Source organism: Eriocheir sinensis, chromosome 9, assembly GCF_024679095.1.
Source record: "Eriocheir sinensis breed Jianghai 21 chromosome 9, ASM2467909v1, whole genome shotgun sequence".
NCBI lineage: Eukaryota > Metazoa > Arthropoda > Malacostraca > Decapoda > Varunidae > Eriocheir > Eriocheir sinensis.
The window spans coordinates 5240019-5253349 of NC_066517.1; the positions used below are offsets into that span (position 1 = coordinate 5240019).

The window sequence follows — 13331 nt, forward strand, 5'->3', positions numbered from 1 at the left end:
CGACCTGGTTGACCACACCACTGTCATCACCAAGGCCATAAAGACAGTTCCTCTCTCTTTCTACACCACACTACATTCACAAAACACACACACCTTTTCCCAAAATTCAAAATTCAACATGGCGAAAAAATAACTGCCTCGGAGTCCCCGCCTGGGGGGGGGGACCATAAATTCCCTCAGGGAGGACTCCCCTTCTGGCTGCCGACTTGAGAGGTGTCCTGATAACTCCTCGAACTTCCTCCTTATCAATTTCTGCAACATTCGTGGTCTCCATTCTAATTTTCACTCTGTGGAACACCATCTCTCCTCCTCTAAACCTCACCTTCTCCTCCTCACTGAAACACAGGTTTCTGAGGCTACTGACAGCAACCTCTACTCTGTTCCCTCCTACTATCTTTATCCTAAATTTCAATCCAAAGCTGGATGTTGCGCCTACGTGTGCAACGACATCACTTGCTCTCGTGCCCACGACCTTGACTCTTCTGAATTTTCCACCATCTGGCTAAGACTTCATTGTCATTCTGTTACTAAATACATCTGTGCTATTTATCTCTCACCTAACTCTACTAACTATGTAAAACTCTTTGACTATTTGAACTCTAAAGTGGAGCGCATCTTGACCCACTCTCCCTTCGGTGAAATCTCCATCTTGGGAGATTTCAATGTTCACCACCAGCTTTGGCTTTCATCCTCTTTCACTGACCAGCCTGGTGAACAAGCCTACAACTTTGCTCTCCTCAACGACCTAGAGCAGTAGGTTCAGAACCCTACTCGTATTCCTGACCGTCTTGGAGACAGGCCCAACATTCTAGACCTCTTCCTTACCTCTAATCCTTCTGCTTACTCTGTCAAACTGATCTCTCCGTTGGGCTCCTCCGATCATAACCTTATTTCTGTATCCTGTCCTATCGCTCCTGTACATCCTCTGGACCCGCCGAGGAGGCGATGCTTCTGGCATTTTGCTTCAGCTCGGTGGGACGACCTGAGGATGTACTAATCCGATTTCCCATGGAATGATTACTGCTTCCAGGAGAGAGACCCCTCTGTGTGTGCTCTGCGCATCACAGAGGTGATTGTCTCTAGAATGGAGGCATACATTCAACGTACTTTCTCTACTCCTCATGCTAAAAAGCCTTGGTTTAATCATGCTTGTTCTCGTGTTATTAATGATAGAGAGGCAGCTCACAAAAGGTTCCAGAGCCTTCGAACTCCCACTAGCTTTGATCTATACATTTCAGCCCAGAATCGTGCCAAATCTATTCTCCGACTTACCAAAACTTCTTTTATAAATAGAAAATGTCAGCACCTTGCTTCTTCTAATTCTTCCCGTGACTTCTGGCATCTAGCCAAAAATATCTCCTCCAATTTCACTTCTTCCTCTTTCCCTCCTCTCCTTAATCCTGACGGCAGCACTGCCGTCTCATCTGTCTCTAAGGCTGAACTCTTCGCTCAAACTCCACCTTGGATGATTCTGGGCATATTCCTCCTACTCATCCCCCCTCTGACTCCTTTATGCCTGTTATTAAGATTCTTCCTAATCATGTTTTCTATGCCCTCTCTGGCCTCAACTCTCAGAAGGCTTATGGACCTGATGGAGTGCCTCCTATTGTCCTTAAAAACTGTGCTTCTGTGCTGACACCCTGCCTGGTTAAACTCTTTCGTCTCTGCCTATCAACATCTATCTTTCCTTCCTGCTGGAAGTATGCCTTTGTACAGCCTGTGCCTAAGAAGGGTGACCGCTCCAATCCCTCAAACTACCGCCCAATAGCTTTACTTTCATGTCTATCTAAAGCTTTTGAATCAGTTCTTAACCAGAAGATTCAAAAGCACCTTTACACTTCTAACCTTTTATCTGATTGCCAGTATGGGTTCCGCAAGGGGCGTTCTACTGGCGATCTTCTTGCTCTCCTAACTGACTCTTGGTCATCCTCTCTTAGCAGTTTCAGTGAAACTTTCTCTGTTGCGCTAGACATATCGAAAGCCTTCGATAGAGTCTGGCACAAATTTTTGCTTTCCAAACTGCCCGCTTTCGGATTCTATCCCTCTCTCTGTTCCTTTATTTTCAGTTTCCTTTCCGGCCGTTCTATCTCTGCAGTGGTAGACGGTCACTGCTCTTCCCCTAAACTTATCAACAGTGGCGTTCCACAGGGCTCTGTCCTATCACCCACTCTCTTCCTGTTATTCATCAATGATCTTCTTTCCATAACAAACTGTCCTGTCCACTCATACGCCGACGACTCCACTCTGCATTATTCAACTTCTTTCAATAGAAGACCCTCTCAACAAGAAGTACACAACTCCAGACTGGAGGCTGCAGAACGCTTAACCTCAGACCTTGCTATCATTTCCAATTGGGGCAGAAGGAACCTTGTGTCCTTCAATGCCTCAAAAACTCAATTTCTCCACCTATCAACTCGACACAATCTTCCAAACACCTATCCCCTATTCTTCGACAACATTCAGCTGTCACCTTCTTCAACACTAAACATCCTCGGTCTATCCTTAACTCAAAATCTCAACTGGAAACTTCATATCTCATCTCTTACTAAATCAGTTTCCTCGAGGCTGGGCGTTCTCTATCGTCTCCGCCAGTTCTTCTCCCCCACGCAGTTGCTATCCATATACAGGGGCCTTGTCTGCCCTCGTATGGAGTATGCATCTCACGTGTGGGGGGGCTCCACCCACACAGCTCTTCTGGACAGAGTGGAGGCTAAGGCTCTTCGTCTCATCAGCTCTCCTCCTCATACTGATAGTCTTCTACCTCTTAAATTCCGCCGCGATGTTGCCTCTCTTTCTATCTTCTATCGATATTTCCACGCTGACTGCTCTTCTGAACTTGCTAACTGCATGCCTCCCTCCCTCCCGCGGCCCCACTGCACACGACTTTCTACTCATGCTCATCCCTATACTGTCCAAACCCCTTATGCAAGAGTTAACCAGCATCTTCACTCTTTCATCCCTCACGCTGGTAAACTGTGGAACAATCTTCCTTCATCTGTATTTCCTCCTGCTTACGACTTGAACTCTTTCAAGAGGAGGGTATCAGGACACCTCTCCTCCTGAGTTTGACCTTGCTTTTGGCCACCTCTTTTGATTCTTTTATGGGAGCAGCGATTAGCGTGCTTTTTTTTTATTGTTTTTTTTTTTGTGTAATAATAATAATAATCGGCCTGCCCTCCCACCTGACATCCTGGCTGGCTGATTTCCTCTCGCACTGGCACCAAGCTGTGCATCATCAGGGCTGCACCTCCACTCTCCAGCCCCTCTCTGCTGGGGTGCCACAAGGGATGCACATGGGGCCTCTTTGCTTCCTTATTCTGATCAACAATGCACTGTTCGACGCCCCTCATCGCTGGAAGTACGTGGATGATTCTACAGTGGGCATCTCCATCAACAACACAACCCCTGACTACACGCCCCTACAACACATTCTGGACCGACTGCAGAGCTGGACGCAAGACAACCACGTCACCATCAACACCAACAAGACGTTGGTGATGCATTTTCACACCTCCACCACTGCCATCCCACCACCAGCCCTGGAGGTTGGCCCTCACCAGCTGCAGGTGGCTGAATCCACCAAACTACTTGGAGTCACCCTGGACAGCAAGCTGAGCTGGGGCAAGCACGTCACCACCGTCATCAGGGCGGCTTCCTACAAATTTTTCATGCTGAGGCGCATGGAAGCACTGGGAGCCCCCCAAAGGACGCTCAAGGACCTGTACACCACCTTCATCCTCCCCAGACTCCTCTACACCTTTCCTGCTTGGGCTTCCTCCATCAACAAGACCCGGCAACACCAATTAGAGAGTGCAAAAGCGTGCTTGCAGACAGATTCTGGTCAGTTCTTACACTAACTACGAGAACGCACTCACCCAGCTGAATATGCCCACCCTACAGGACTGATACCAGACAAACCTAACCAAATTCGGCATGTCCCTCCTCCACAACCCCCATCATAAAGATCTACTCCCACCCGCCCTCCCTCCCCCCAGTAGACCCACAAGACACCACAATATTCTCGTCCCTGTCAAAACTCACACGGACAGATATTGTCTTAGTGCGATACTGATGCTTGTGAGGGTCATTAACAGCTCCATGATCAAATAACCCCTCCACCCCAAGACACACACACACACACACACACACACACACACACACACACACACACAAGAAAACAACTTAGATGTATATATGGAAGAGGTCAAAATAGATAAAGAGGAGATAAAAAAAACTATTGGGGGAATTGGAAGAAGGGAAGGCTGTGGGACTGGATGGAGTTTCAGGTTTTATACTTAAAGAGTGCAGAATTGAGTTAGTCGGCCTGATATATGACATCATTAGGTGCTCAATAAAAACTGGCACAGTGCCTAGAGAGTGGAAGAGGGCAGAAGTGGTACCTATATACAAAAGTGGAATAAAGGAAGAACCCCTAAATTACAGACCGGTGTCTCTGACCAGCGTAGTATGTAATATATGTGAGAAATTAATAAAAGAACAACGGATGAGATTTCTAGAAGAACATAATCTAATCACAAACAATCAATATGGGTTTAGGAAAGGTCGCTCATGTGTGACAAACTTGCTGAGCTTTTACTCAAGAGTGATGGACAAATTACAGGAAAGAGACGGATGGGTGGATTGCATTTACCAAGACTTAATGAAGGCATTTGACAAAGCTCCACATTCAAGGCTGCTGTGGAAACTAGAAAATAAAGGAGGATTGAGAGGGAAAATGAAGTGCTGGATGGAAAGCTACTTAAGAGGAAGAGAGATGAGAACTGTGGTTAAGGGGGGCGACCAAGGGTATTTTTTTACGAATATATTTAAAATCGGACAAATACGTTTTTTTCGCTCAGCATGGCCGGGATAGCCAAAATTGCCATGTGGTGAGGTTTGTTTTCATAAAATTACAGCCCCTCACCCCTGGAAGCCATATTTAAATGGCCCACGCTATTGTGCCATAGCCTGACTCGCGCGCCAACACACACTGTATCATTCAGTGCTTGTATGTACGTAAATTTTGCATTAAAATTTTTTTTTTTTCTCCATAAATTTTGTCATCTGTCATTCCTTTTGTGCCAGATCGCAGGGAGGGTGTGAGTCGAGGAGAGGAGTGTGGTGGAGCCAGTCCCTACCCAGACAACAACGGGGAAGGGCAGGCAACCTGTTCGTTTGTACTCCAGCCAAATTAAGGTCTTTAGAAATGACGTACAAACGCAAGTTGAGTAGTAAGAGAGCCATCAACATGAAGAAGGCTTATTGAACAAGATGGAGCGGCCAAGACCAGGAAGGGAGCAGTTTCGGAGCTTATGAAGCGAGTCGTGATCCTGCCACGCTCACCCGCTGCTCATCACCACCACCACCTGCTCCACCAACAGCTGATTCGCCACTCCCTACACCGAGTACCTCATCACGCCCTTCTCCACCACCACCTGCTTCATCACCACCTACTCCACCACCACCTACATCACCACCAGCTGCAGAATCATTGCCACATGAAACATCACTGCAGCTCCAACAACAAATTCTGCACAGAGGTGTTCAGTTGAACCCTCCTCCTTCTGATACAAGCGAAACTTTCATCACCGTGTTGCTTTCCCAGCTACAGACACTCATCGCAAGACAGAAGTGCCCAGTACGGTCGTGCAGGAATACCTTGACCGTAACCTCTTCTACAATGAGGAAGGTGGCGCATTCTGACACCCTCACCTGCGAGTGAGTGATACTTTTTTATAAAGGGGGACCAGATGTCTTAGCATTCTCCAGTAAGTCAACAAGGTATACACAATCATATGTGAAAATTTCATGCCAATCAGATAAAAACAAATGTCAAAACATGGATAGAATGGAAAAAAATCTTTAGGAGCCAATATCTCTGAAAGTAGATTTTTACACTTCAAAAAATTTCACAAAATCAGGAAAAGTCTGTCCGACTTTTGTTTGGTACCAACTAAAACTACAACTAAAGGGCAATTTTTTGTATTTATGAAATTTCAAAAATGTAAAAAGAAAATGGGACACAGAGTAGAGAAAATTGTAAGTGAAAAAAAATTGCAAATATTTTTGCTCGAAGACAAAACAACATATCACAATTTTATAAATACAAAATGTAGATATGTAAACAAAGTTTCTATGTGTTTTTTTTCACAGCAATTAACTGAAAAATAAAGTCTGTGAAACAAAAACAAAACAAAACAAAAAAAAATGCACTTTATATGAATCTCCCCTATACTTCACCCGAATTTCATGAAATTCACAGAATGTCATATATATACAAAAACAAATAACATACTAAGATTTCAAAGCTATTGAACGTACCATATGGGCAGGAGGACCCCTCTTAGTTGCCCCCCTTAAGGACACTAGGTCAGAATGGAGACCGGTGGAAAGTGGAGTGCCTCAGGGGTCGGTTTTAGCACCAGTACTCTTCCTAGTCTATATTAATGATATGCCAGAGGGAATGAACAGCTACATGAGCCTATTCGCAGATGATGCTAAACTGCAAAGACATATAAGAAACAGTGAAGACTGCAAGGAGCTGCAAGAAGACCTAAACAAGATTTGGAAATGGAGTCAGAAATGGGAGATGAAATTCAACGTGAAGAAATAGGTGATACATATAACATGGTGAGAAATATAGGTATAGCATTCCACTACATGGACAAAGAAATGATGAAAAAATTAATTACTACTATGATCAGACCTAAACTAGAATACGTGGAAACAGTGTGGTCTCCACATATGAAGAAACACATTGTAAAACTAGAAAGAACACAGACGATGGCAACAAAAATGGTTCCAGAACTGGAGGGATTGACATATGAAGAGAGACTAAAGGAAATGGACTTCCCAACACTAGAACAAAGAAGAGAAAGAGGAGACCTAATACATATATATAGGCTATTGAGTAAAATGGAAGAAGCAGATAACGAGAAATTGCTACTAAGAGAGGAACCTTCCAGCAGGAATACTAGAGGACATAGTAAAAAGTTGAGGAAGGGAAGATGCTCAAGAGACATAAAGAAATATAGCTTCCCACAAAGAAATATAGAGGTTTGGAACAAACTAAGTGAAGAAATAGTATCGGCGAAGAGTGTGCAGAGCTTCAAGGAAAAGTTGGATAATTATAGATACGGAGACGGGACCACACGAGCGTAAGCCCAAGCCCTGTAAAATTACAACTAGGTAAATACAGATTGGAAGAGAGCAAACATAGTACCAATTTATAAAGGAGGAAAGAGAGAGGACCCATTAAATTACAGACCGGTATCACTCACTAGTGTGGTTGCGAAGATATGTGAGAGGCTGATTAAAAACAGGTGGTCGGATTTTTTAGAAAGGGAGAGAATTATCTCGGATTGCCAGTTTGGGTTCAGGAGAGGGAGATTGTGTGTCACCAACTTGTTATGTTATTACTCAAGGGTGACAGATTTAATACAAGAGAGAAGGCTGGGAGGATGGAGTGTACCTGGATTTGAAAAAGGCATTCGACAAAGTATTGCACAGAAGACTAATTTGGAAAATTAAAAATAGGGGTGGAGTGGGTGATGGACTTATTAAGTGGCTCGAGGACTTCTTAGCTAACAGGGAAATGAGGACAATAATCAGGGACAAGGTTTCCAACTTGTGCCCAGTGAGGAGTGGGGTCCCACAAGGTTAAGTGCTGGCACTAATAATGTTTGCTGTTTATATAAATGATATGGTGGACGGAGTGACCAGCTATGTGAGTTTGTTTGCAGATGATGCAAAGCTATTGAGACGAGTCAGTGATGTGAAAGACTGTGAGGCTCTGCAGAGGGACCTGGACAAAATATGGAAGTGGAGTGGTACATGGCAGATGGAATTCAACCTTGGGAAATGTAAAAAAATAGAGTTTGGTAGGAGTGGCAGAAGATGTGAATATGATTATAAGATGGAAAGTGAGATAATATGCAGAGGAGTGGAAGAAAAAGATTTGGGAGTGACTATCTCAGAGAACATGTCACCGGACAAACACATCAACAGGATAATGGGACAAACTATGAATTTGCTGAGGAACATAAGGACGGCATTTGTGTATTTGGACGAAAAGATGATGAAGAAAATAATAGTTACAATGATAAGGCCAAGGTTGGAGTATGCAGCAGTGGTCTGGTCTCCTCACAAAAAGAACATAAGAAAGCTGGAAAGAGTACAGAGAGCGGCAACTAAGATGGTACCGGAACTTAGGGATCGGACTTACGAGGGGAGACTCAATAGCATGGGGCTCAACCCTGGAGAGAAGAAGAGAGAGAGGAAACCTGATAGTGGTGTACAGGGTGGCGAGCGGGGTGGAGAATCTGGACAGAGAGGACCTGTGTGTGTGGAGCGAGAGAGAAACAAGAGGACATGGAAAGAAGTTGAGGGTGACCACGTGTAGGCAAGATGTGAAAAAGTTTAGCTTCCCAAACAGAAGCATTGAGGTATGGAATGGACTAGAGGAGGAGGTGGTTTGTGCAAGAAACATTCATGATTTTAAGGAAAAGCTGGATAAGAGAGGATATGGAGACGGGACAGCGCGAGCGTAGCTCTTACCCGTATGTCACAACTAGGTAAATACACACACATAGAAGGTGAAATGGAAAGGGTGTGGGAGGGAGGGGCAGAAGTGAGAATCAGGTCATGTCCTGACTGAAGCCCTGACCTGACTCTCCCTCAGGACCTGACATGACTCTCCCCACTGTCCCTCCCTCCCCACACCCTTCTTGTTTTCATCTTCTTTATCTCTCCCTGTTTCCTCCACTACTTTTCCTTGTTCTCCCTTCTTATATCCTCTATCTATTTTTTTCATACTCACTTCGTCGCTTTCCCCTTCCGTATTTACCTAATTGTGATATAAAAGAAGTGAAGTACTCTCATATTGTCCTTTCTCTGAGTATTCTTCCGCCCCGCCAAACTAATTTCTGCGCGAAGTTCGTAGTTACGAAGCAAAGGTCGAAAGTCAAAACATGAATTATAGAATCATTTATTGGGACCACGTCAGAACGCTGAAACGTCATAGGAAGTGTTTATAAGTGTGGGAAAGGTCAGTAGGAGTGTGGGAAAGATTTGTAAAAGTGTGAGGAGGGTTTATAAAGCCTTAAAATATATATAAATAATAAAAAAAATATCTAAGGTCGCTACTTCGCGGATGTTTGCCTATCACAGGGGGTTCTGGAACCTAACCCCTGCGATAGACGAGGGATTACTGTACTCGTGAATGGTGAGTTAAGTGAGAGTTTTGGTGTTGGTGTGGGTTTGAGACAGGGCTTTTTAATGGGTACATGGACAGTTAGTTGTATGAGAGAAATGAAAGCCAGAGTGGGGGAGCTAGGTCCAAGGCTGAAAATGAGAGGTACAGAGGAGTCATTGGTGACAGGCCTATTTGCAGATGCAGATGATAGTTTTGTTGGCAGAGAATGAAGGAACACTGCAGAAAATTGTGAATGAGTTTTACAGGGTGTGTAAGATGAGAAAGCTGAAAGTGAAAGCTGGAAAGAGTATGATTATGGTATGGTATGGTATTTGAGAGGGCGAGAGGGCAGACCATTGATTTTGCAATGCCGTACAGAATTGCAGCAGAGAGCACAATTAAGTGTAGGATATGGTTTATATAAGAGGTGCATGTGGTGTTTCAGGATGGGACGGAGAAAGTAATGAAAGCTTGTATGAGAGGTTTGCTATGGGTGTTACAGCGAGGATAGTGGATTGTGGGGTGGTGGAGTGGGTGAAGCATGGTGTACTGAGATGGTTTGGACACGGGATGAGAATGAATGAGAATGAATTTGTGAAGAGAGCATATGAGTGCATGATTGAGGGAGGGAGGGTCAAGGGAAGACCACCTGTGTAGTGGATCAATAGGGTGAGCGAGTATTGGAGCGAGAGAGTTGGAAGTAGCAGGATTGAGTGTGCTGAGAGGTAGTGCCAGAACAAGGAGAGATGGAGACACTTCTGGCGTGGTCACTCCCTTGAAGGAAGTGCCTGTAAAGGAGCAGGACGTCGGAGATATAGATAGACAGATAGGTGAAATAGCAAAAAAAGAGTCAGGTAAAGATTCGTATTAGGTCCGTGCCAGTATCTCATAATCTACTTTATGAAACATCAGTATCTCTTCATATATCTTTTCTACAAACCTTCAACAGTCATGGAAACGCTTTGAAAATCCAATTCAAGGACTTTTTTTTACTCTTGAAAATAGGGGATAATGTTTACGGAAGCGCGTCGCCTCCTCTGGCGGCGGCCGCGACGACGCTGCAGCCGCCGCAGCCGTAAAATAGCTCGCAGAGGGTTTAGGGTCGGGGAGCATATTTAAACTACTCCAACCGAACTTTACGACCTACTAACGGGGGGGCTGCGCCCCCCCCTGGACTCCCCCCACATGTATATGTGACTTATTTCAGCAAGGAGGTATTTCTCGCAACACCAGCTGCACCGTCGCCAGAGGAGGCGATGCTCTTTCGTAAACATTATCCCCTATTTTCAAGAGTAAAAAAAAAAGTCCTTGGATTGGATTTTTAAAGTGTTTCCATGACTGTTGAAGGTTTGTAGAAAAGATATATGAAGAGATACTGATGTTTCATAAGGTAGGTAATGGGATACTGGCACGGACCTAAAACGAATCTTAACCAAAAGTCAACTTCTGTAAAGTTTGTCTGTTTAATTTTTTACTATTTGACTTTTACCCCCAAACTAGCAGTTTCAGAACTAGCAATATCTTTTCAGTCTCCTATTATCACTAGATACGGGCCCCGCTGTACACTGAATATTGACCTTTTTCTTAGGGGAGAGTGGAAAATTACTATTCATTATATTACTAGATGTGTGTGGGATTAGTTGATACTAATTGTTTATCCTAAATCTGCAAATTCCTCTACTATCTTTTGTGTTTATTTTGATAAGTACTTGTTGTCCTGCCAAACAATACTGTTGCTTAATTAGGCTAATGATAATTAAGGTAATGCACACATCCATACCCTGCCACAAAATAACCAGTGCTCTTTCCACAGGCCGCACTTGGCAATCTCTAAAGGAGCGGTTTCGTAAGCGCATCATGACTAACCTTCATCTGTACACTGCTCATGGGCTTGGGAAAAAGACCATACAGAAGCTGGAGGGGAAAACCACCATAGATACAGGTAAGAGTGTGCATTTATCCTTTCTTTCCTGTAATCCTTTTCTTTTCTCCTCATGTTGAGCTGTCCATCATATGGTAAGTAAAACCCTAGCATCTGGCAACCACTGGGATTCAGGGGTGCCAATATAAGCAAATATTTCGAATAATTGGGATTTATTCCAAAAGCTTCCCGTGTCATGTAACCCCATTTAACCGCAAAAGTTTTTCTTGGAAGATCCCCCCATAACACAAAAGTCAGCAGAAAATACATTTTGAAACTGAGAAAAAGTCATAAAAGATGTTATATAGAAAATTTTCTGGCGCACCCTGCTGTGAAATCCATTTCTTTCTAGGTTGTCGCATATGGCTGGAATTCCATGATTCCCCCAAAATTCCAAATTTTTACTGGGGCAATGTATTGGAAAATTTATTGAAGAAAAGTTGCTCTTTTTATCACGATGGAGTCTGAAAAATATAGTTTATTATCTTTACTTGGAAATTTACTCCCTACAGAGCCAAAGTTGTGGTGAAACTCGAAAAATAATTTTGCTAAATTTTTGTATTTTTTTTTTCACTCTGGAAAGAATCTTTTTGAATAGAAGTTGTAGAAAATCATCCATATAACTCAACTGTGAAATCAGATTATGATTTGGACTAACCGTTTGGCTGGAATTCCATGATTCCCCCAAATTCCAACTTTTTACTGGTGCGACGTACAAGAAAATTTATTGAAGAAAATTTGCTCATTTTATCATGGGGGAGTGTGAAAAATATAGTTTATAATTTTTTACCCACAAATTTACTGCCTACAGAGAGTTGCAGAGAAAGTTGCAGTGAAACTCAAAAAATAATTTTAGTAAATCTTTGTTGTTTATTCACTCTGGAATGAATCTCATTGAATGAAAGTTGTAGAAAATCATCCGTATAACTCAACTGGGAAATCAGATTATTATTTGGACTGACCGTTTGGCTGGAATTCCATGATTCCCCCAAAATTCCAACTTTTTACTGGTGCGACGTACATGAAAATTTATTGAAGAAAAGTTGCTCATTTTATCATAGTGGAGTCTGAAAAATATAGTTATAATCTTTGACCTGGAAATTTACTGCCTACAGAGAGCCAAAGTTGCAGGGAAACTCAAAAAATTTTTTTTGTCTTTTCATTCTAGAATAAATCTCATCAAATAAAAGCTGTAGAAAATCATCTGTTTAACTCAACTGTGAAATCAGATTAATATTTGGACAGACCGTTTGGCTGGAATTCCATGATTCTCAAAAAAAAATCAACTTTCGCTTCCTACTCCTAGATATTGGTTCATCTAGACTCTAGAGCATCACGTATATAAATGGAAGTGTCAAGAATTTTTTTTTTTTTACGTCGTTGCCTGTTGGTAGGCATCTTCCTGGTGAGGCCTGATGGTCGGCCCAAGGCTTCTTCCAGGTGGGGCCTGATGGTCGGCCCAGCCCGTTCTGGCGCAGGCTAGTGTTTATAGTGGCGCCATCTCAGATATATTGTGTATATATATATATATATATATATATATATATATATATATATATATATATATATATATATATATATATATATATATATATATATATATATATATATATATATATATATATATATATATATATATATATATATATATATATATATATATATATATATATATATATATATATATATATATATATATATATATATATATATATATATATATATATATATATATATATATATATATATATATATATATATATATATATATATATATATATATATATATATGTAAATCAAATAAGAGGTAAGTTTTATCGAAAATAGATATTCACTTCATTAGTGAAGAGAGAGAGAGAGAGAGAGAGAGAGAGAGAGAGAGAGAGAGAGAGAGAGAGAGATTTACATAGAAAATCTGACCACACAGACCCCACGGTCCACACTAGGTGGTTTGTCCTTATACCCAAGTGATTCTACATTAATCAGATGGCTTCAAAACGCTGCATTTCGATGTACGCGAGTTTGGTTTACCGTTTTTGAAATAACGCGGGGTCCAAAATCCAAATAAATGTTTAATCTACACATTTTTTACACTCATACGCGATATTTTATGGAGTGGCCACCAGATGTCTCACGCAACTGGACTCACACGCGCCATGCGCCACACAGCTGAGCTCAGTTCTTCCCGCGCCCCGCTTGAACAACAATACAGTACCC

At 42.4% G+C, this 13331-nt stretch overlaps 1 protein-coding gene across 2 annotated transcripts in view; it reads left to right on the forward strand.

The window, feature by feature from the left end:
* The window catches only part of LOC126995869 (trichohyalin-like), a 53012-nt gene extending 41803 nt beyond the window's left edge, over nucleotides 1-11209 (forward strand). The window contains exon 6 of one of the 2 annotated variants that reach the window (XM_050855764.1): nucleotides 11007-11209. In XM_050855764.1, the coding sequence (XP_050711721.1) occupies nucleotides 11007-11194 (188 nt within the window). In that variant the 3' untranslated portion in view covers nucleotides 11195-11209. Of the gene's footprint in view, nucleotides 1-5085; nucleotides 8945-11006 lie in introns of those variants that run through there. The other variant, XM_050855765.1, reaches the window with a different exon arrangement.
* Nucleotides 11210-13331: the final 2122 nt, after the last annotated feature.